Below are 24,389 nucleotides of genomic sequence, written 5' to 3'. Positions count from 1 at the left end.
GGAGGTCCTGCAGCCTCATCCCACATGAGGAACCCCAAAACAATCTGTCCAACACCCTGGTCTGGGTGTTTTGGTGATGGTAGAGGTGCCCCAAATCCTGTTCTCCCAGTGTGAGATCTGCAGCATTGTTGTCCTCCCCGTGGCAGGCAGGGAAAGTGTTGTGAGGGCAGCAGCCCAAAGTTGGGGTGAAAGGGAAGGGATTCATGAGTTCGTGTTCAGTCTGTTTAGCAGGAAGTCACTGTGGCTCAGGGACACCCGTCACCTCTCGGGGGGTGCAGAACTCCCTCAGGATGAGCTGAATGAGATTTGTGACCAGGAAACTTTTGTGGCTACAGCTCCCAGACCCCTCTGCTGTGCTCCCTGCCGTTTTGGGTTGTCCTGCGCAATTCTTTACTCTTCCATTTTCCAAGCACTTAAATGAAGGGGAGGCTGTTTTACCTCTTCTAAAGGGTCACAGCCACCACCGACAGCTCCCAGTGTTCCACTCTGGCTGTGTCTCAGGGATGCTGAACTGTGTCCTGCATTCCGTATCCCTCATAACTGAGGGGCATGGAGCGATGATGGCCAGGCATAGGGTGTCTCTTGTCCCATCTGAGATCACTGCACAGCAGCCGAGGCCTCGGGAACAGCCAGGCTCTCAGGGTGGTGGGACACGAGAGCACACTAATTTACAAGTATTTTCCTGAATCGGATCTGCCAGCGCTCCGTGAATCCATGCACTGAGTGGAGGGCGGCAACTGGAGGGGCTTCGAACATCCTCGGTGGGAACTCCAAACCTCGGCCCCGCTCGCTCCGAACCTCGGCACGGGGTGGCTGAGCAGAGGTGAAGTGAGGGAGGAGCGCGGCTTAAATTTAATACACAGTGGTTAATTTCGCTCTCAGGCGCGACACAGCCGAGGAGATGCCGAGGCGGGGAGCCCGGCGGGGCACAGCGAGACGGCTCGATCTCTGACCGTCGCACGGTACCGAATCGAACTGGAAAGGGGCACGTCGAGGAGAGCCGATCCCGGCGCCAGCAGATCCCGGGATGAGCCCGGTCGGGCCGCTCTGCGGGGCGAGGCGGGTCCGCCAGGGGGCGCTGCGAGACCGCCGACCGGCGCGGCGCAGGCACGGGAGGCGGCGCTCCGGGCCTCCGAGAGGAACGAGCGGCGCTGCGGGTCCGTGGGCAGCGGCGGCCGCGGCGAGCCGGGCGGGGGAGCGGTGGGAGCGGTGGGAGCCGGGAGAGAGGCGGGAGCAGGTCCCTGTGGCCCGTTCTCACCCCGTCCCCCCGCGCTGGCGCTCCCAGGGCCGCTCCCGCCGAGCGCCCCGCGCGCCGGCCGCACCGCGCCCCCATTGGTCGCGCCCCTCGCGGGGCCCCGCCCCCTCCTGCCCCGGGCCCCGCCGCCATTGGCCGCTGCCGCGCGCCCGACCCCGCCCCCGCGCGCGCGGCGTACACACGGGAGTCACGCGCCCCCGGGGCCGGGGAGGGGGCGGTGCGCGTTGGGGGCGGGGCCGGGCGGTGATTGGCGGGGCGGCGGGCGCTGATTGGCGGCCGTGCTGGCGAGGCCCCGCCCCCGCGCGGCGGGCGGGCCGGGGCGGGGCGGGCGCGGGTAGAGGCGGCGCTGGTCGGCCCGGCCCGGCAGTCGCCGCCCGTCGGGTCCCGCGGGCAGCAGAGCCCGCGCCTTGCCCGCCGCCGCCTTGCCCGCCGCCACCGCCGCCGCCGGGAGAACCGGGGCACGCCGCAGGCACCGCGCGGCGATGCGGGGCCGCGGCGGCGCCGAGCCCTGACTAAAGATGGCCGCGCTGCCCGGTGGGAACATGGCGGGGGGCGGCCGGGGGGCGCGGGTGCTGCTGCTGCTGCTGCTGCTCGGCGGCTGCCTGGGCCGGCGGCCCCCGGTCGCCGCCGCCGCCGCGCCGCCCGCCGCCGTCGTGCCCCCGCCGGCGGCGGAGGAGACGGTGATCATCGGCCTGCGGCTGGAGGACACGGACGACGTCTCCTTCATGGAGGGGGGCGCGCTGCGGGTGAGCGAGCGGACGCGGGTGAAGCTGCGGGTCTACGGGCAGAACATCAACAACGAGACGTGGTCGCGCATCGCCTTCACGGAGCACGAGCGGCGGCGGGGCGGGCGGACGGCGGCGGGGCCGGCGGGGCGCGGCGCCGGCGGGGCCGGCGGCGTGGCGGCGAGCGGCGGCGGAGCCCCGCAGCGCTGCGGCATCCGCACCTCGGACATCATCATCCTGCCGCACATCGTGCTCAACCGCCGCACCTCGGGCATCATCGAGATCGAGATCAAGCCCCTGCGCAAGACGGAGAAGAGCAAGTCCTACTACCTGTGCACCTCCGTCTCGGCCCCCGCCGCCGCCGCCCTGGGGCCCGGCGCTCCCGGGGGGCTGGCTGGCGCCGAGGGGCCGGCGGGACCCCCGCCCTGGGGCGAGACCACCTGGATCTACCACGACGGCGAGGACACCAAGATGATCGTGGGTGAGGAGAAGAAGTTCCTGCTGCCCTTCTGGCTGCAGGTCATCTTCATCTCCCTCCTCCTGTGCCTCTCGGGCATGTTCAGTGGTCTCAACCTGGGCCTGATGGCTCTGGACCCTATGGAGCTACGCATCGTGCAGAATTGTGGCACGGACAAAGAAAAGAACTATGCCAAGCGCATCGAGCCTGTGCGGCGTCAGGGCAACTACCTGCTGTGCTCCCTCCTGCTCGGCAATGTCCTGGTCAATACCACGCTTACCATCCTGCTGGACGACATTGCCGGCTCTGGGCTGGTGGCCGTGGTGGTCTCCACCATCGGTATCGTCATCTTCGGCGAGATCGTGCCGCAGGCAATTTGTTCTCGGCACGGCCTGGCCGTGGGCGCCAACACCATCTTCCTCACCAAGTTTTTCATGATGATGACCTTCCCGGCCTCCTACCCCGTCAGCAAGTTGCTGGACTGTGTCCTGGGCCAGGAGATCGGCACGGTCTATAACCGTGAGAAGTTGCTGGAGATGCTGCGGGTCACCGACCCTTATAACGATCTAGTCAAGGAGGAGCTCAACATTATCCAAGGAGCCCTGGAACTGCGCACTAAGACTGTGGAGGATGTGATGACCCCCCTCCGAGACTGCTTTATGATCGCTGCCGAGGCTGTGCTCGACTTCAACACCATGTCTGAGATCATGGAGAGCGGTTACACCCGCATCCCCGTTTTTGAGGGTGACCGCTCCAACATCGTGGACTTGCTCTTTGTTAAGGACCTGGCTTTTGTGGACCCCGATGACTGCACGCCACTCAAGACCATCACCCGCTTCTACAACCATCCTCTGCACTTTGTGTTCAATGACACCAAGCTCGATGCCATGCTGGAGGAGTTCAAGAAAGGTGGGCTCATGCCTGTGGCGGGGACGCCGTGGGGGAGTTGCTGCTTGGTGGCTGTCAGCATCTACCTTTTTGCAGCGAGGGAGCTCTGCAAAGGGGCCTCTAGGGGTTCCTGCTCGTGGAGGGGTGTGGGAAGGTGCATTCAGGACAGCGAGTGGCCGGTATTTTGGCATCTGCCAGATCTGCTGGTCCCCTGGGCCAGGAAGCTGATACACGGCTGGTATGTGCCCCCGGCCGCTTTTCCCCCACTGCACTGGGATGTGTGTGTGGGCACGGTGCCAAGCAAGGTTGTTTTCTTTCTTGCTTTCTCCACTCCTCTGTCCGTTACAGTGAGAACCGCTGCCGGGAATCCGCTCTCGTTACTTGGCTGTGTCTTCTCTGTGCTTTTTCAGCTGGTCTGACGGGGAGGAGCGGGTGGGCTGCTCGGGTGTCTCCCAGGCTCAGTGCGCGCACACGTGCTGAGATAAACAAGGCGTTTTAGCGCCATTCATAGGCTCAGCCGGCCGACCTCGCCTCTCTGCTTGTGTTCCAGTTATTTTGATTGACGCTTTGATCTTGTAACTCAGAAGTTGTTTCAGGGTCTTAAAATTTATTCCAAAGCATTGTTGGTGCTGCACTTCAGAGATACAGTGCTTTTTTTCCCAGGTTTCCCTCTGCCTCGGAACCACAGGCTCAGCAGAGATGTGACCCTTTCTGCCTCTTTGGTGTAGCTTGTTTATTAATTACACCGGAACGGGACTGAGGCTTTCTGGCCTTATCTTAATTGTGGGAGGTTTTGGTTTGACAAATGTATCTTAATTCTTGTAGAAGCTCTTGTTTATGACAAAGGGAAAGGGTTTTTTGTTTTCCTTTTTAAATCTGTTCCTCTTTGCAAGCGAAATAATAATGGTGTATGGTCTGTGAAGGAAAGAGCTTTCAAAGTAGTGGTTAAATGAAATTTCAAGTTTGGATGTGTGGAGTCTTGTGCTGGAGAACTGGAGGACATTTGGAGTGCCGCTGGACTGTTCACACCTGGGGAGATCTGCTCAAAGTACCAGGAGCAGCTCAGTCCCTGGGGGATGATTTGCCTGAGAGGGGAGATCTAAGGAGGAATATTTGAGTTCAGCTTTTATCAACTGCAAAAGTTAGCTTGGTGATCTTTCTAGATAATAAGTTTAAATTACCACTTAAATTTCGGGTACTGTTTTTGTCCACACTCTAAACTATGATACCAGGGTATTTATCTCTTTTTCCTGCTTAACTCAATTTGTGGGATTTGGGGGGTTGCCTCATCTTTATTTCATCTTCATGGGTAGAAAGTGAACATACTCTTGCTTTTTATTGCCCGGTGCAGCAGTGGTTATCCTTGTCTTTCAGCCTCTGTGTAGCGATGGGGAAATCTTACTTGGTTTTGGAGCTGTTGAAGAAGAGGTGAGGTTGAGCCTCCCTCAGCTGTGGTTTCTGCACTGCAGGATCTGCAGCTGGGACATGGGAAACTCAGTGATGTCACTTAACTGCTGGCTGGTTAGGATGGATTTTGCTGCATGTGCAGGCAAAGGGTGGTTCTTCCCCCCCAGCTCCCGCTGTTCAGACTCCAGATAGCACGATGGGATTCTTAACCCGTAGTGAGACTTGTGTTTTTTTCTAGTTCTATTTGCATCAGTGTGTCTGAAGAAACAAATGTTACGTTGATCAGTTTGTTTCCCCTGTTTGAAAGGGGTGGAGTGCACTGCTATGTGTTAGCCTAGCAGTCCTTTTATTTACCAGCTGGGAGAATTAGGTGTGCATTTAAATCCTGCAAGTGTGGCTAAGCCAAATATGCTTCCTTACAGTTCCTGAAACTGGTGCTTAAAATAGGCTTCTTAAAAATTCTGGGTGGCTTGGGAGGTGCAGACCAGAGATCAATTTCCCGTGTAGGCAGAGAGCTTTTCTTGCCTGCACTCGGAAACATCCCAGTAGCACAAGTTTAGGGTGACTTTCTAATGTGTGTGTTCCCTCCTGATATTGCTGAGCCCTGGAATAGTCTCTGTAGTTGTGAATTAAGTTGGGTTAGTTTGAGCATACTTGAGTGTTTACTCCAGAATCGCTATGCCGGTTGGTCTGTATGGGCAAGCCCTGTGTTAGGACCAGCTCTGTCCTAACCGGTTTCTCTTTAAGAAGTACAGAGATAGTGGAAATAAATGGCTTCCTTTGTGTCCTTTGAAATGAATGTAAATAACTGATAGTTCTCTTGATCTGGCATAGCACAGTGTCTTTTGCAAGAGCTCTTCCAACTTTCTTCTTCAGAGCAACCTTGCCAAATTCCCATGAGAATGTACAAATTAAGGGTGAGAATCAAATTGCACGTTACTCTCCGGTAGGGTGTTGAAATTAAATAAGGTTACAGTTTTCAGTCATTCCCTTCCCACCACATTGACCTCCCACCGCAGCTGGCCTGCTTCAAAACTTACGTGTATGTCTTTTTTGGGCAGCTCTTGTGATAGTGCTGTTTAGTTGAATTGGTTTAAGGGAAGAGGATGACTTTTTTTTTTTTTTTTTAAGAAGTTTTGTAGTTAGCTGGCTAGGTGGGGATTTTGAAACTCACTTTTTTGGGCAGAAGCAAAACATTTTTAACCTAAATACGGAATGGAGGTTTACAAGGAGAAGATTAAAAGCCGAGCATGGCAGGACATATATTGTTATGCTGGTGTGGAAGAGGAGATGGGTAGTTCTGTACTTGTTTTGGTGCATAGGCTGAACAGCTGGAGGATTTGTGGTGGGCCTGTTATTAAAGTTCTTTGACCACAATTGCAAAATAGGTATCTGTTTCACTTCTATGCTGCCAAGCCAGAAACTTAATTTTGAGAGCTGCAGCACTTTCTCACTCCCTTGCTGCTCTAATCTCTAAGTGTGAATAAACATGATTTCTGAAGCAGTCTACAAACAAGCTTCTCTTCTAAAATGCATGGGTTACTTGCAAATAAATAAACAGCTTTGGAAATAGGTGCAACTTTCTATTCTAATAACAGACATTAAATCTCTATCAGTGCTGTCAAATCCACTTGCCTGCAAGTTGAGTAGACCAAGTGCTTAACTTACTTGAATTCAATCATTCAAATTTAGTGCAAGGAAGTGTAAGGTGCTCTTTACACTGGCTTAAGAAGTTACCTGCCTGACTTTGCTCAGTGCAGAGGTATCTCATTTGAAAGAAGTTTACTCCCAGTTAATCTGATGTTGGACATGGCTGTAAAGGGAAGCAAAGAGTTACTTGTTCCAGGATTGATTTGTGTCCTGGCTCCTAATCTGTAGCAGGGAGCGAAAGAGCCACAAAGTCATCTTTGGAAAGAAGCTAGAAAATTGTCTCCAGTGATCTCTTTTTTTCTTATTTACAAGTGTGTGCAGTTGTTTTGTTTTTTTTCTATTCCTTTTTGACAGTTTTCCTAGGTCTCTGCTCAAATGCTCTCTGGCACTTGCTCTTGGTGTTTTTCACAGGCAGATATCTGCAGGTGTGATCCTCAATCCAAAGCATTCTATTTCTGTCTTCCTGCCTGCTGGAGCTACAGAAATTCAGCTTGAAAAACCTAAAGCTGTAATACTAATATTTCGAGATTGGCCCACTTTCTGCAAGCCTTTGTACATCTGTGTTCCTGGTGGCCTGGGTGGCTTTGGAGGACGGCAGTTTCTCAATTGGAGTCCTCTTTATCTGGGGACTTTGAGTCATATGTTTTGATCTTATTTATATCTGTCTCCACTGTTATTTTATTCTGCAGATCAGAGCTTAAGAACCTGTTGCAAGGAAATCACAATAACTGTGTGCAGCAGTTCTGAGCTCTTGTTTTCTGAATCACATGGCAGCCTTGAGAGAATTCCTATATTTCTTACTAAAATCATTGCCAACTGGACCTTGAAAGATTTTTCTTTCCTAAAAACATTATCAGATTTAGCTTGGTGAAATTCTCTTTGGGTTCTGTTGGTCTTGTATTGTCTGCTTTTACTAATGTGCGTGTTGGGTGGCTATATTTAGTGTGGACACAGGAGAAAAATGTCCATTTCTTTTCTAGTTGCTCTTCTCCCTCCAAAGAAAACCAAGCTCCAGCAGCCTGAAACGTAAACTTCTTACATTTGAGAGTGCAGAGAAGAATACCTAGACCTACTTACTCCTCTTTTGAGCATATAGAGCCTCTTTTTGGAAGCAGGTAGGACAGTAAGTAATTGATATCCCAGGGATCCAAAGTTCTGCATTACTATTGTTGGTCTGAGGTTTTTTTTTCTGTTATTAGGTCACTTGGTCTGAGGGGGGGGGTTTGTTATTAGGTCACTTATCTTTCTGGTGCAGCTTTAATCCAGGTTTGTAGGTGGCTTCTTTCCTGGTTCCTTTCAATATTTATGACTTCTCATCCTGCTGAATCTGAGTCCAATCTTCCCTGAATACCTTTTATTTAATAGATCTGAATGCTCACTTTCTAGTTTATCTCAGAGGTTGTCTGTCTCCTGGGCCTTTTTTTTCCCATGTAATCCTGTTACTGCAGCATTACGAGAAACTGGATGAAACTACATAAATCCTTTCTGGCTTATGAAAGGCACATAAAACTTCTTCTTGGAAAACAATGTCATTTTCCATGCTGCTTGGCTAATAAAAGGCACCTCCTATGATCCTTTTGGGTAAATTTATATGAAGGGGAGGGTGTTGAGGAGGTCCAGTGTGGAACCTTTTTCTGTGAGAAGAGAGTGGGGGAGTGGTAGGTGGGAAGGAATTTGCCACCAAGAAACAGAAGTCTTAGCATGCTATGCCTGCAGATTTATTCCCTGAACAAAAATTGCATGTGGGGGTTGGGGGTTGCCTCGTGACAAACTGTTTCTTGGCTGTGTGACAGCGCAGCACCCGCAGGTACTGCGCTGCCAAGAGCTTTGCTGGCCTTGCAGAGCTCCTGGGGGATGCGTGCTCGTTCCACCGGAGAGGAGCGGATGTGGGTTACTGCAGGCAGCCCTCCTGCTGGTATGCTGAGGGAGAGGCACCACGGGGAATGCTTCAGGGAGCAGCTCCAGTTCTTCCTGGGCTCCCTGCTGTGAACCTCTTTTGGGAACCTGGAGAAGAGATGCCACTTGGAGAGCGGCAGCGCTCCTTCACCCTCACCTGGGTGGGGAGCCCAGCTGGAGGCTCTGCTTCTAGGAATAGAAATGTGTGGTTTGGGTGGCTGGCAGGGTGAGGAGTAAGTGAATTAAATGTCTTGGGCAGTAGAGGTTTGCGCCTGACCCCTGTGGTGGATACAATTCGTTGGTTGCTTTTCAACTGATTGTTTGCAACTCTTGTCAACAAGCATAAGAAGTTGCTTTTTCCTCCCTTGTATGCTAAGTTAGCAAATGCTTGCCTACACTGAAGCTGATGGGGGTGAATTCCCCCACAAGTGACCCATGCTCCTATCTGCTTTCTCTGTGTCTGTAAAGGTTATCTATAATAGGCACCAACGTAAACTTCAGGTCAGGCTGTGCAGCCAACAGCCAGTTTTGGAGTAGAATAGATTTAAGAGGCAGAATGTCAACTTCTGAGCAAAGTCAGTAGCACAGGAAAATGATCAGGTAGTTTAACTGTTGCAGTATTCTTCCAAAATCCTGAACTTTTTTTAAAAATTTTTTCTCGGCCAACATGAGGTTCTGAGGAGCAGAACACTTTCTCAGTGAACTTCAGTTGCCTCTGAGGGTGTAAGGACAATGACAGCGAATCCTCAGCAGCAGTTTGAGTCTGACAATGCCTGTGGCTGCTTAGAGAAAGTATTAGAAAAGAGCCAATTCATTTTGTCCCCCACGGAAGCTTACTGATCTCATCAGATTGGGATTCAGGAAGTTATGGAACTAAAGATACTGTCTTTATTAGATAGCCCTAGATGCTTATTTCTCTCTGTGAACGTTATGTAATCAACGCTGTACCTTTGTCAGCTCTTGCACATAGACAAACACCAATAGTGGGTATCTCCTGTCAGTAGCTGTGTAGTGCTGGTGGCAGAGAGAGGTGGATCTAAAGGCACATTTCTGATTGTCACTTCTGTATGAAGTCATCCAAAGGTAGGTTTTGTTTTGTCAGGCTGTAGTATCACTCTAGCTGGTAATTTAGGAAAGGAGGGAATGAGCCACCTCACACTTCATACATGTTGTGAGCTTGAGACCCCTCCCTTTTTTATTGAAGGAATCATTACAGTGAGTGGGAGTATTGTGGGGGTTACTAAGCCACTTAACTTGCAGCATCAGTGCCACTAGACTGACGAGATCTACTCCTGGTTTTGATTGGTGTCAGATTTTGTCTTGCTCACTTGGCTGGCAGACATTCTAGTGCACAGGAATGAAGACCTGGAGAATTCGAAGTTTCACTACTTCACCTCTTCTAAACACTTAGGAATGGGTGCTTTACAGTAAGAGTGGTAAGTCAGTCTTACAGCTGCTGGTCACCATCAAGTAGCAGAGAATGAAAGCAGTGGCCAAGCAGTGTGTTGAATGAGTCTATACACCATCCAGCTGTGCTTTTTTTCAGTAACACTTAACAAGAACTCACTTTTTCATTAGCTTATATGGCTCTACAGAGCTGTGGTACAGTTGCCAGTCTAGGTAGACCAATTGCACTTCTAGTATTGAGTCCCTTCCGATTTCACTAATGGAGCTTGTAACAACACAGGGTACTCCAGTGCCCTGAACCATACCCTGATGAGTGTGACCTGGCGTTCTTGTTGATTTGATGAGGTGCTGAAATACAGCCTACTACTTCAAAGAGGAGTGTAAATACTTGGTGCTAATGAGCTAGAGCCCACAGCACACGGTTAACAGTCCGGATCAGGTGGTTGATCCATCCTGGTTCCTGCCAAGGTCACTGAGTCATTTCAGGACTATCAAGTGGTGAGATTTTTTTCACTTTTCACCGGTGTATAATCATATAAGTGAGAACAATAAATCTGTCATTAACCACCTTCTGGTGGAATCCACCTTCTCCCTTTGCCAAGAAAGCAGCATGGCCCAATAGTTGCTGGTAGAAGAAGCTATGCTGGGGATAAATTAGGGCTAAGTATGGTGGTATACAAAGCATCTATGAGAAGGACATGAAAAGTAAAGCTGATTAAAGAGCTAAGAGGGGAAGAGATGACCTAGTCATCTCAGTGTAAGTGGTCTTCAAAAGAGGTAGCTGTAGGGGAGAGAAATGGATGACCTGGAACAGGTGATGTGTTCCTTTGGTGTTTTAAATAGCTGTGGAGTAATGCAGTTCTCATTCTGCAACACTTATTGTTGAGTTGAGGCAGAGGACCTGAAGTCTACAGAAGGATTTCCTATAGTTTCTTAAAGAAACCAAAACCAAACCCCAACCAAAAAACCTGCTAATGTTATGATTCCAGGACATGCAGCCATACAGTGTATTTCACAAAGTGGATTTTGAAGAATCAAGTCCCTGTTTGACACTCCAACTTTGAAACACAAAGTTGCAATATCAGAAGAAGAGATGGCAGTGAGATCCATCATGCTTGGAGAGGAACTGAATATTCCTTTGACTTGCCACTGGAGTTGCATGTACCAGATGTGCTCAACATAGTGGTCAGTTCAGCTTATCTTTCCATCCCTGCTTCCCAATAACAAAGAGGCTTTGATTCCTTAAAAATTGTCTCTATTAACTCTTTCTTTTTTGTCCTCCTTTACTCAAAAGGGCTCTCTTCCCTATTTGTGGCTTTGTCTGTAGTAGCTTTACACTTAGGAGAGTTTAAAGTAGGGGCCCTTGGGGACCTTTGAGCCTATGTTCTTGTGTTTCCTGTTAAAATTACCAGGATGTCTTCTAGAGCTTTGGTAGGCAGACAGTTTTCACTGAAGAGAAAATTAACTTTCAGGATTTTCCACACTTCCATGCACCTATGGGACACCATATGGGCTGTCTACCTTTGAGGACTCTGTTGCTGTAGTACACAACCTGTAATGCCAGAGGTGTTTCATTGTCTGGGTTGGCTGGCATGTTGGAAATTGGGTTTCTTACATGGCTGTTTGTGGTTATTTTTGTGATTTAAAGATATGAGTCAGACTTGCTCTTCACCTACTGGTGATAATATCTTCTTGAGAGGACTAGTGAAAGAATACTAGAAAAGTAACTTGTCTTGTAAACAACTTGTCTTAAAATATCCAAGCCTCAGATTAAACAGAAACCTCAAAGCTAAGAAAGCTTGTGTGGTTGAGACTTAATTCTGTCTCTTTATATTGAAACATTTTGCTTGAAAATTGCTTGGTATAATAATTTCAGTGTTTATGGTGCAACAGCCCTTTTCATCAAGGAATACTTAGGAGGACAGTGTGATGCCTGTCAATCTGGGAGCTGAAACCTCACAATTGTGGAGGCTGTAACACTTTACAAGTTAACACAACTCTGCTGCAGTTATTAATTAACCAAACAAGAGCTTTGCTCCAGCCAAAGGTGCAGGGGCCGGAAGATGAGATGAGCACATACTTTTAGTGCAAAAGGTCTGTAGAGTTATGTTTTCTGTAGTGCTTTCTGTTGGGATTGCACCATTCCCTTGCTGTCAGCCCTAAAAGGGTCTGCTCTTCAGATGAGGCTGGTGTTGTAACATTGCTCTCTGCAGGGTGAACTGTGCCATCACGACCAGGCTCCTGCTTCTTTGAGGTTCTTTCCCATAGCAAGTGTGAATAAAAGTTGGGGTTTTTTAATAGTTCTTTTTTATAGTGATATAATCTCTTATACTGATATGATAGAACCGTTTGTGACAGTTGTTCTTCATGGAGGTGGACAAGGCTTTATTTTCATAATTTGTTGGGGGAAATTAGGGAACAAAAGTGCTGATTCTGCCTTATTTGGATACTCTGCTGCCAGCAAACAATTTTAAGAAGGATCTTACCATTTCTAGTTTCCTTCCAGGACTCCACCTCTGGATTTCAGAAGACTGTCCTGCCTACCCTTTGCACTGTGGTGTTCAAAGGGCAGCCCTTGGCTGAAAGTGAGCCTGTAGGACCTCTTTCCATGCAGCAGTTATGTGAGGACAAGGACGATCAGTTGCCTGGTTTTACAGCTTGTGAATTGCTTGTCAGCTATTTCTAGATTCCTACCAAAAGGAAGAAAATCTGCCGGTGTGAACTTGTTCTTGATAAAAATTTACAATCTGGCATTGAAAGTAGGTGTGTCTGTGGGTTTCTGGCAAGTTACAAGCTTAGTTCTTCCTATCTTGCCTGGGACATCTTTCCATTGGAAGCAAGCACAGCTCTCACAGTTACAATTCCCGTACACAACAAGTGCAGACATGGACCTTCAGTTGATATTATGGGGCATCTAGTAAAGAGGCTTCAGTTAAATTTTGTACTGTTTAATGTAGGCTGAAATTATGAATTAGAGTTATTCAGTAACTCTTAACTTGAACTCCAAGGGACATCACAAAGTTTCTGGTTCAAGATGGATAAATTAGATGATATGTTTTGCTGTGTGAATTTTTTCCCCCTTGCTGTATAACTGAGGTGTGTGTACAGATAAAGCTTTTTGACTTTCAGCTTTTACTTTACTGTCTTGACACTGTGTGGGGAGTGAGGGAAGAAGCATCTCTCAAGATACCTAAAGACTTGCTGCCTAGGTCTTCCTCTTCCTCCAGCAGAAGAGAGGAACAAGGGATGCCTCACTGGAAGCTGGGGCAGTGAGTCTGTGAGCAGCTTACTGTGAATTACATGGTTGTAGAGGTATGGGAGCAATCTGGTCTTGTTGTGTGCTGGTTCCTTACCCTCATGGGGAGTAGTTTTTTGTATTCTTGCCTGTAGCCTTTTGGAATGGTTAGACTTGAAAACACTAATTTCAAAACCACAAATTTCAAGAACTTCACACTGTTCACGGGAGTATTTTTTTTTTTCTTCGTGTTGAAGAATTGCTTGTGCTATGTGCATGGGATATCTCCCAGAGAAATCAAAATCACTCTCTGTTTCTCTCATAATAAATACACTGTACAGTGTACTTCAGAATCAGTGCAAGAAAACTGGGAGACTTACTAGTATTGTATGTAAAGGAAAGCCATTTTTTTTCCTTCTGTAGTAGTGTTTTTGTGTTTTCCTGTGACCATTGCAGAGATCACAGCATGCTTAATGCTCTATTCCCTTTCCATATGATGAAGCCAGCCTCTCCATCGTAAGAAGAACTGACAGTTTTGTAGGTCCTTCTGTTCATTTGAGAAAGCCCCAGAGGGGATTTACAACCACTAATGTGAAACTCTTTACCAGTAGCTTACTAGTTTAATTTAGCATCTTACTGGTTTAATTCAGCTTGTGTTATCTGAAGGCTCCCAAGGAGATCCTGGAAATGGAGAAGTTGCACAGTTCACCCTGTAGGCAGTCTTGGTGGGGGGTGAAGCTCCCAGCGTGGGAATCCCCTGAGGTTAGAGCTTGAGGAAGGCAGCTGGGGCAGTGAAAAAACTTAATTACCTACTCTATGCAGTCTCCAAGAACTACAGCAATCTGTTGCTTGATGCCAATCATAGGGTTGAACCTCTGAGTGCAGTTGTAGAGCCAACATGCAAGCAAATAGAGTAGCTTTTTTTTTTTTCCTGCTTTCTTCAATGCCTCTGGGGTTAAGGGAAGGGATGAAGGTTTCCCTGTACTGCGTGATGCACCACAGACGGGAATCCCAATCTCTTCTCTCTGCATGGGCACGCTTGCTGTGCATAGGATGAGAGGTCTTCCAGGAGAACTGTGATGTCAATGGCTCTATTCTGTTAGTGTTTTGGTTTGTTTTGTTTTTGTTTTTTTTTTTTTTTTCTTTCCAGAGCAGCTGTTTTGAATTTTCCAGTTTTTGCTGTAATCTTTGAACAAGCTTTATTTTATTAAGAGAGAGACACCGCGGAAGCGTGTGGGGTGGAGTGAAGACACGCATACATTTGAGTGTCGGGGTCATTTTCATTTCTGATTACTGGCCTGAAAACTGTGTTTAAACTTGCTGCTTGCCTGCTGTTTGAACATGGTCCAGTGGTAAGAGGCTTTAATGCATTTCTTCTTTGCAAATCATCAACCTCACATCTTCCAGTAAAGGAAAGAATTTGAGAGTATAGCTTCCAAGAGTAATAGCCCTCTCAACCCTATGCAATGCACAGGCTCCAACCAAAAAGTTCCAAGGAAAATATTCAGAAAAGGGGAAGTTGTCTAGCTGTCTCCCTGATGGTTTTTCGTTTAAACTATTTGGCTTTGCAGAGAAATCAGTGCACTCTTTTATTCAGATAGACATGGAGCCATGCTGGAACTATATGGACTATTTTAATCCAAACATAGGGTAGAGAAATTAAGAAAATATCTCTTACCTCCCCAGTTTATATTGATGATGCTCTGTAGTTTGCTGTTGTTCCCACTATCCAATTAATCCCTCGATGAAAACATGCTTGGAAGTATTGGAGGTTGGTTCCAGGTACCCTGCTTTCTGCTTACATCTACCTCCTGATCAGAAGAAAGAGCTGAGTGCCTTGAGCAGTGCTTGAAAGCTTTAAAGGAGGATGCTGGGCAAAGAGCTACCATGAGGATGCTGGGAGGTTTAGGGATTTGGGTGGTGCCTGGGTCTACATCTATTTCCTTTGAAAAACATTAGAACAGCACTGTCCTGCCAGTTTTTAGAGTGAATGTTTAGGAGGGAATGAAGTGCTTTAAACTTCTTTCAGCAAATTAGGTTATCTTAACCATCCTGTCCAGAGCTGCAGTTAGTAGTTGTGACAAGGAATGAGTGTGTACTGTGATTAAACATGTACTCCCATAGTTAGAGGGGTTATGCCGTTTCTGGGAGCAAGAACTCTTGCTGTGGTAATGCTTGTGAATAATTCTAACAAAAAGAATTCTCATCTCTCTGTGTTTTCTGTGGCTTTGAGGACAATTGGGACATAAAAAAACCATGAAGATATGACTAGATGAAAATATCCTTGCAGATAGGAATAGATTTTCTTTTTAATCTTATAAAACTGAGTTTAAAGCATATAGGAGACTTAATTTTTCTGTTCCTGTTATTTTTTTATGGAAAAATGACCCAAGGAAATCCAGGGCATAACTGCTTCATGTGAGTTGAGAGCTGGGCAAGGATAAAGTGTTGGGTTTTATCTTTTGGATTTCCTAGAGCTGTCCAGTGTTGCAGTTGACTGTGATTCCTTCTCCTTGTGCTTCAATTACTTTGCTCTATAATGTGGACTTGTGTTTGTCCCTTTCCTGGTATCAACTGAATGGTTTTGTGGGAACTGGTATATTTCAGCTTTTCTACTGTAGTTTAGGTTCTGTAATAGGAATTTGGTTTAATGTTCATCTAACAGCTTCCTTGCATGTTTATTGCAACGTTCTTTAAACTGACAATCTTTCCAGTGACTCAGATTTTGTTTCTCTTGCCCTGAGTTTCTTGTCTTTATTTAGCATTTTCACTCTCCTTTTTCAGATCAATGTGTAGTTCTCCTGGCACTGTTTGTTGGCAGAAGGTGGGGAAAACCAGAGAAAGTCTAGGAGACATTGGAACAGATAAGATGAGGCCATTCCATTAGACAAGTGTGTGGAGACACAGTTGAGGTGAATGGCACATGGTTAATGCTCTGTTCTGTGAAGCTTTATGGCTACTAAAATTGCTGCTGTAAAGTTCATAGTTGGGTGCTTTCTAACCTCCTGCTGACACAGAGGGTTTTAATCTGTTGTTTTTTCCTTATGGTGCCAGATATGCCATTTGCCCTTTTATCCTGTGCTGGTTAGCATTTGTTTTCAGTTGGTTTTAAGGTAATGTTCATTTTAGGAGTAATTATGTACTAAATATTTTTCTGTTTTTCTGGGCTGAAAATCTAGTAAGTCAGTCTGTAAGTGGCATAGCTGTTAGTGCTTAAATTCCCAATCTCGAGGGATATGCAAGTAGCTGTTCTTTTTTCTTGTCAGTGACAAGCTGGTAACCAAAGTATAATTAAATACCTTGGCTCCCTCTTGAACCAGAAGGTCCCGAGCTCTTTTTCCTGGTGCCATTGGAAAGTTGCTCTTGCATCATGGACAGGTCATTACACCAGAGGGTAACACTTCAGTGTTCTTCATTGCAGTCCATTCCAAGGAGCCTTGGGCAAGCTGGCTAAGAGGAATGTAGCGACACAAATCAAGTCTGTTCTCACTATCGGTGAATCCCATTCATTTCAGATGAGAAGAATGGCTTAGTTGGGCTCGTCCCCTTATTCCATGTGGGGTGATGTGATATGGGGAAAGCTCAGCCCACCTGAGCTATTTATCAGCAGTTAAGGGGGTTTGCAAGGTTTGTCCTCGTGATAGTCCAGCTCTGCTCTAGGGTGGTGCAGGCAACCTCCTCTGTATGCCACTCAGTCTGTCCTGCGGTTTTTTTTGAGTGTATTGGCAGAGACTGGGTTCTGCCACTGCTTTGATGCCTGTGCACATCAGGTTCTAGGCTGGACTTGCATCTGTGACACACAGAATTGTCACAGGATTTGTGTCCTGAAGATATCATTATCACTATGTCTCTTGATGCTTCTGTTATTCACTGATGTCTGATTAAAGTGTCTGTTACTGCAGAATTTTGGCACTGACTCTTAATCCAGGGCACAACTTCCGCTAACATGAAGAGTTGTGCTGTTGTGGTCATAATGACCTGTACAGCTCCATCCTGGCTCTTTATTGTTTTCTTTGACATAGGAGATAGAAACAGGATGGAGAAGCTGAGAATTTTCCTGCTTGTCCCATTCAGAAAATGGATGTGACTGGGACAGCGAAGGCATGATGTGTTTTCTCATCCCTCTCCCAGGGGTTAAGCTTGTGCAGGGAAGGGGTGGACAAGGGACTAGTTCATTCTTCTTCCCCTGACTGACTGAACGAAAAGGTGAATGAATGGTATTCTCCAGTAAAGTGTCAATTCAGAAGTCTCATTGGAAAAGTTGCTACCATAAGGGATAGAAGTAGATTTCTACTTTTAGATAAAACTGGTTTTCCTTAATTTTTAATCCCTTTGTGTTGGAACAAGGAGCCAAAGGGAGTGATGGTAGGACTAGGCAGGGCAGCCTTTGCAGGCTGCAATGAGACGGGAGTGTTGCAACCTTTGAGTTGTAATCTTTTGAAGTGGCATGGGGTAGATGTCTCATTACCCTGGCCTCAACACAGGCACAGTTTTATCTGTGACATACCAAGCAAATTGCCTTTTGCCTCAGAGATGGTGAAGGGCCGTTAAACCTGTTTGGCTTCAAGGCAGTCATTCTGTGGATTCTCTTTATCTGTACTGTGAGGTCAGGAGGCCTGCAGAAGCCACCCTCCTCTTCCCATGTCTCATGTCTGCTCTGCAGGACCAGCAATTAAGGCAAAAACTCCTGTGTTGGATGAGGGGATTTTATTAAGTGCTTACAAAAATAATAGTAGACTGTCCCTCCAGGGCCAGTTAAGGGAGCTGCAATGCTTGTGGAGAAATCTGCAGCCACAATTGAATAAGCCAGTGATTGCTCTGCTTGAGTATGATGTTTGAAGATCTTATTAGAGAAAATTGAACATTAACTAGGTCTGATTTTAATTTTGATACTAAATTCTGAAAGCCAGTTGTCGTGTGTTTCTTACTTTCCCCATCAGAATAAGCTGTTTTTAACATAAATGACTGACTGCATTGGTGTCTGTCAAAATGCTGACTTCAGCTTGAAGAAACAGTTAATCTGCACCATGTACCCCTAAATGCATTTTTGGCAGTGATCATGTTTCTTAGAAGTGCATCACACATCTGTAGCAGGTGACAATAATGCCAAACAAAGCTATGAGCATTTCTGTTTGCTTCTCTTTTTCCTTCCTCCTGTTACAAACTCCTGTGAGGTTGCTGAGACAAGCCTGGGTAATGGGGGTGGTTGAGCAGAATCCAGAAGCCATGGAAAGAGAGGGAAAGTGAAAGAACTCTGCTTGTTCAGTGCATGGGAGAAGTTTAAAGCATAAAATAAAAAGATGAAAACTATCCTAAAAAAGACTAAAACCTGCTGATGGAAATAATCATTAAAGTATTTGACCTCCCTCTGCTGCTCCTGTCACAGCTAACATGCTCCCGACTTGCAATTTGTCCTTGCTTGTGTTTTTGGCATGTCTCAGTAATCCCTTTTATATTATTAAAACAGGTGCCACATAGACACAAGCAAAGGAGTTTTCTTCTTACTGTTCCGCCAAAGGACATGACTCGTTGCTGAAGGGATGGTTCATTTAGTGGAGCAACTTAACCAGAAGTATGGAAGTTTTCAGGGTTTCCAGTGATAAGTCTTTCCTTTGGATATTTTCTGTGTTATGGATACAAGAAAGCTTCTGACTGTGGACACTGGTCTATTAGGAATTGACTTGTTAAGTTTAATTTATGTGAGCCTCATAATGCAGGTGACTGCTCAGTAGTGGAAGTTGAGATAGATATGAATCTATAGAAGGTTACTGACTTGATGTTTTAATCTGTCAGCTCATTCTTCACTCCTCTTTTCTGTTTGGATGTTGTAGTATTGAGATGTTTTTGGAAAGAGTACTGGGAAAACTTGCAAACATTTTTCAAACAAAAGATGATTTGTCTTCATGGCTGGGAGGGTTCATTTGGACACTTGCTCTGAATTTTTTTTTTTTTTTTTGTTTGGAAAACTGAAGTTCTTAGAAGTTAGATGGCCTTGGCTTTCTTTGTTCTTTCCTCTGTCTCAGACATCTGTATCAGCTCTCTCACCGAGCTCTTTATCTTACTTGGCTTTTCTGTGGATGCCTGGAGGCCTTGGCTCACATTCTCAAGAGTGTCCACTGGTTCAAGAAGCCATCGCTGCTATCAAATTACCTTGACAGCTGTTGTCCCATTTCATATTTGCCATCCCCTCCCCCTGGCTCCCTTGTGATTTTTGGCAGAAGCTGTGGCTATTGAGCAATAAAACTTGGATCTGAGAATCCTTTTGCTGGTGGGAAAATGGGATGAGAGCACACTAGTTAATGCCTTGCGACTTGACTTCTTGCTGATGTACAGTCAGTAGCATCTTTATTTAAAAACAAAACTTACCACCAGCTAGACTGTGGATTGAGCAGATGGTTTGTTTACTGTTCATCTGCAGTCGTGTGATAGGTGCTGGTCTCTTAAAATAGCACACTCTATACCAAGATGTTTATGACCAGAAAAGCTCTTTGTTTGGAGGCCTTGACAAATGCCTAGGGACTGCAAAACAGCTCAGATGTTCGTGTTAATGGAAGTGATCCATAAGGGCACGATCAACTTTGTCTTCATGTTAGTTTTATTGATGATCCTGCCCCTGTGTAACCTAGAATAGAGCTCCTGTAGTGATATTTAGTAGACATTTAAGATGACCCTGTAAGAAGTAATTAGTCTTGCTTTGATTTGAATTAATAAAATGTAAATATAGCATTTGTGGGCTCTTCTTTTGTGTAGGTTTGGGGATCAATTGCCAGTCTTTTAAATGAAGCCATAAAGCACTTTTGACAACTGACAGGAATGGTGATGATCTTGGGGCCAACCATCACAAGAGACCTGCCATCCCTCTAAACCTCTCCTTTCAAGATGTTTTGTTTGAGAAGTTGGCTGATGCATGGCATGCTTTAATCTCTACTGATCATTCCTCTTGTCCCTGTTGGAACATGTCAGCAACTAATTTTGTGTAACATACTGGCAAACTAGGAAGGAAGGAAGGAGCGGATCTTAATTGGAAAGATGACTGACAGAAAACCATTAATGTATCCGGAACACTCAGTTGTGAGGAACGCATATAGGAAAAACATAAAAATTCTTTTGCTTGCAATGTGTATGATTTACTGGCTGATAACATCAGTGTGAAATGTAAAGCTTGTAAAAGGCTGGATCAAACCAGCTTTAGTGCTTGTCTTACAGCTCCTAAATTACTGTTCCAAAGTGTGAAGACCAGACTCCTACTGAAACATGTGCTGCCCTGTTCTGTATGTGTCTGTGGAGAAGGGCGCTTTAAGGAGTCGGTGGATGGTTCTGCTGTGTATGGAGTGAAATCACGAGATCAGAGTGGCTATAAATTTGAGTGCTGGGCCCTTGGGGTTCCATGATGGTCGGAGTGAATGGATTGTGGCACATGATGTGGTCTTAGCATCTCACGTGCTGTGGAGTCCTTCTGGGTCGGAAGAATGGTTGTGGATACTGTGCGTTCAGCTGTGAAGTCAAGGGGGGAAAACTCAGAAAGCATGGGGTCAAAGAGGATGTCCTCTGACTTTAGAAAATCACAACTACATCAATATTACCCCCTGGAAAAGAAATAGAAGTAAAATAGAGAATGGATTACATCTAGGTAAAAAAGCATGAAGCTGTAATGTTTGAGTTGCAGGGTGGGATGCACGCATTTTCTGTTGACGTGTGGGGAAATAACATTTTACTGACTTCCCCCTCTCCCAAATGAAAACAAACACTCTTAAGGCCTCAATTTGGTTCAAAACTTGATTTAAACTTGTTTGTTAGGTTTTTGTTTGGTTGTTTGTTTGGGTTTTTTTTAAGGAAAAAGGTGGCAATTTTTGTGCCCTGTCCCACATCCCTTGCTATCCTGGCATTTAGCATGGGTTTAAACAAGGTGCTCCTTGGCCTGATCTCTCCATGGAGATTGCAGAAAGCGCTGGAAGGCTTGAGCTTCCTGCGATCCCTGGCATGTCTTCCGTTACGCAGCTACGGTTATTGTAGCAGTAGGGGACTTGTTAGTTTTCCAACTGCAGTTCCCAGCAAACGTGTCCGCTCTGCAGTGTAGACTCCTGCATGTTCAGTGTTAAATAGTTCTATAGCTTTCAGGCATCTTGCATTTCAAATAAGGGTGGAGAAGCAAGTGTTGGCCTTTAAGGCAGGGGTTTCAAAGCTTTCTGATATCAAAGGCCATGTTGACAACTTGGCAAGCGTTTCTGGGCCCAAGTGTGTTAGATCTTTAGGATAGGGGCTGACTTGCTGCAGGCATCGGGAAGGATGTTTCGCATTGTTTAAATGTGTTGTCAGGTGTGTTATGTCCTTTCTGTGCAGTGTGGCTGCTGAAATGTCTCCTCCTTTCGTGCTAGGCTTGGCTCACTTTCCCGTCAGCCAGAGAAGGGGTTAATTTGCTGTTACAGTCAGCTTGTCTTTTGCTGTCCAGTGACTTCTGCCTAAGCCTGCTCTGGTGGGGAATCCCATCTCCTGACCCCTCAGCTGTAGCAGCTCATGCAGTGGCTGGAGAGGGTGGAAGGAAGCATTTGAGGAGAGAGTTAATCTCTGCTGGCAGGTTACAGAGTGGGAGGAAGCATCTCAATCCGGAGTCATTTGCAACCCTCTCCTGGGTGTGGGAAGCAGGTAGGGTCCTGCAAACTTAGGAAAGCAGCCGGTTCTGGCAGGGCAGAGCTTGTCTATCCTGGTCAAGGTCTCAGAGGTCTTACCAGGTTACTTGCTGCTTGTTGACTGTTTGAAATACCAGCATGTGTCGCTTCCGCTCTGCTCTCACGCTTCCCAGCCTCGCTGAGCTGCTGCTCTGCCTCCTTGCGTTGGGTGCTTCAACTGCGTGGGTTTGCTGTGGTATCTGAGCATCTTTGGGTGTTAAACAAACACCTTACGAGTGCTTAATGAACTGCGCTTGCATCTCTAAGAAGGTTTATTTTCAATTCCAATACAGGGCAAGAGAAGTGCAAAGGACAGTACTACAATTCAGTGCAGAAAGATAAATCCAGTGCACAGAGAAGTACCAGAACTTTTCTTAACATCAGCTCTGTTGCAGCCAGTGTAGCTATGAGGTGTGGAGTGCACCAGGCTGATTGTTTGGATCCTTGTCTGGCTCATGGACAGAGCACTGAGCTCTGGCTGCATGGCTGGCTGGCATGCTGGAAGGATGCCAGCTGGCACGGATGTTTCAGCTTTTAAATGCAGTCACAGGTTTTGGTCTGAGGTAGAAGCGTATTTTAAAAGCTACATTGTTTTGCACGAAAGACTAAACAACAAATCCATAGCAGTGTGGAGGAGAAGCCAGTTCTCCTAACTCCTGGTCATGTGCTTTCACCACAAAGACCCCGTTTCTTCTTTTACTTAACTGAAGAATTCCATTAGATCAAAAGCTAGTTAAGGAAAATAGAGCCCCATGTGGTCCTGTGTGGTTACTCAGGCAAGTGCTATTTTTAGGAATCCGAATTGAGTAAGCCCTGGCTCTTGCTGCTGTTAAAATCCGTGGAAGGAAAATTAAAAGGTCTACCTTCATCTCAGCTGCATGTAGGCCACTAGGCTCCAACCATCCGTTTTTTTTTTTTCCTTTTTTTTCTTTTACCTTCGCTTGTGCCTCCCCCAGCACATTTGCTGCCTTGCGGGGATTTTTGCCTTTCCAAATGAGAGTTAATCAGTTCCTTGGGTGTGGGAGATTTGGAATAAGGCAGGTAGGAAGTAATGAGTTGTTCCGAAGTTGTTCCCGTTGTTAATGAGCTCTTGCCCTCCAATCCTAGGGTTCAGCCTAACTCTGCTTAACTTCACACTTTAGCTTCTGTGGCCCATTTCCATTGGTCTGTAGGTGTTTACCTCCTTATCAAGAGCAGGGAGCCCAGGCTTGCAAAATGTGACTTGTTTGCAACACTTTCGCCGTGGTGCTGCTGAGGAAAACTTCTTGGTTACAGTTTTATGTACAGTCCTGCTTGACCTGCTTTGTAGGAGCATTTGGGGTGGTGGGCAGTGATAGAAGACAGACGGTTTGGTCTTGCATAAAAATGTAAGAGTACAGTTCCTTTTCTGAAAACAGATGCCTGACATGACCAGATTCCTCTCCACGACTTCATGTCCCAGCTTGCAACATGCAGAGGTTTCATTGGTTATTTTTGTGAGTATTTTTCTGAGCAGAAAAGCGGCAGAGGGGTAAGGTGGAGGGCATGGCAGGAAAGGAAGCTAAATGCTGAGGAAGCTTTGGTAGCATGGCTCCACGGAAAGCCTGCTGAACCTTTTTGAGCTGGCTGAAAATGCTGAGAACTGTAAGCATTGCTGTGTTTAATTCATACCGTTTGCACAAATTGCTTTTCCATAATTTTTTAATTAATAAAAGTGAGGAAAACACTCTGTCACGATTCTAATACCCTTTGTTATGGCCTGGAAATTTAGCCAAAGGTCTTAATTGAGAAGTGAGAGCAAACAGTGCTTTGAGTTTGAAAAGACCCTGTGTTGGCTGATAGTTTTCTTCAGGTTGCATGATCTCTGCTTGGAGAACCCTTTGTTTAAAAGCAAGAGCAATAACAACAAAAAAGCTCCTGAAATCTTGTGTCAGGGCTAAATTTGCTGCAATACTGGTCTGTATGGAGAAGACGTAGCAATATTCTTTGAAAAATTTGAGATCCTTTTAAATGCTGAGGAAAATAGCTGGTGACCTTTTAAGCTTGGTTGAGGTTAGACACTTGCTAATGTTTCATGTCGGGATGGGAAGTTAGTCAGGGGTGATAGTTGTCTGTGCTGGTATAAATGCAGTTAGATGGGCAAAGACCTAATGTTTCAGTTTCCTCCATTTAGGGATCTGGATTGAGCTTAGCCAGCCAAAAGAGTTGATCTTACTGATACAAAGTGCATGTTCCCTTGGGAGCCCTAGGTATGTCTGACGTGTACAGAACCCGCAGGTGACTTAAACTGAAGCAATGCCTTAAAACAATAATAGGAAAGTATTAGTCTAGGGATAGTTGAGGATGAAAACATCCTTGACTGTGCTTAGAGTATGGCAGGTACAGTGCTACACTGCTGTGACCTTGGTAGCATGAACAAGGCTCAGGGATATTTAACAGATATGTAAGGATCTGTTGGCTAAAGGATCACTCTTCCACATACGTGTGTAGTTGGCTCTTCTTCTCTCCTCACCCACAGGTACTTTAGCTGTGACAGTCAATCAGTAGAGCAAGAAGCTGTTCAGGTCAGAATGGAAAATGCTCATGTGTGGAGGATGTGGTCTTGTGGCTATTGGGGATTGTGCTTGTGACCCCTTTCTGTAGTCGTTCCCAGGACATTGGCTTCCCACTTCATGTCCTGTAATGCTTATGGCAGAGTTGGGATTTTGCTTGGAGGACTCTCATCTGTGCAACTCTTCTACCTAAACACAAGATTTTGCTGAGTATTTGTTCTCAGAACCTCCAAAAGGAGGGTGTTGTTAACTGTTCCTCAGGGTTAGAGTTG

The 24,389-nt window shown here is 46.4% G+C and overlaps 1 protein-coding gene across 1 annotated transcript; it reads left to right on the top strand.

Annotated features, from left to right (window-relative positions):
- Nucleotides 1–1,704: 1,704 nt before the first annotated feature.
- Nucleotides 1,705–19,674, top strand: LOC114070161 (metal transporter CNNM2-like). The gene is made up of 2 exons (XM_027907412.1): nucleotides 1,705–3,346; nucleotides 18,075–19,674. The coding sequence occupies exons 1-2, from the start codon at nucleotides 1,774–1,776 to the stop codon at nucleotides 18,128–18,130; spliced, it is 1,629 nt and encodes a 542-aa protein (XP_027763213.1). The 5' UTR covers nucleotides 1,705–1,773; the 3' UTR covers nucleotides 18,131–19,674.
- The last annotated feature ends 4,715 nt before the right edge of the window (nucleotides 19,675–24,389 follow it).

The sequence above is a fragment of the Empidonax traillii genome, unplaced genomic scaffold, assembly GCF_003031625.1.
Source record: "Empidonax traillii isolate 1590-97213 ecotype Southwest subspecies unplaced genomic scaffold, ASM303162v1 scaffold27:size3997909, whole genome shotgun sequence".
Taxonomy (NCBI): domain Eukaryota; kingdom Metazoa; phylum Chordata; class Aves; order Passeriformes; family Tyrannidae; genus Empidonax; species Empidonax traillii.
Note: the sequence above shows the minus strand (reverse complement) of the source record. Positions and strands in the feature narration are given on the sequence as shown.

Coding starts and splice junctions, on each gene's coding strand:
- LOC114070161 (XM_027907412.1), top strand. CDS start 1,774: ATGGCCGCGCTGCCCGGTGGGAACATGGCGGGGGGCGGCCGGGGGGCG. Junction 3,347..18,074: donor GCTGGAGGAGTTCAAGAAAG/GTGGGCTCATGC, acceptor TTTTCCTTCCTC/CTGTTACAAACTCCTGTGAG.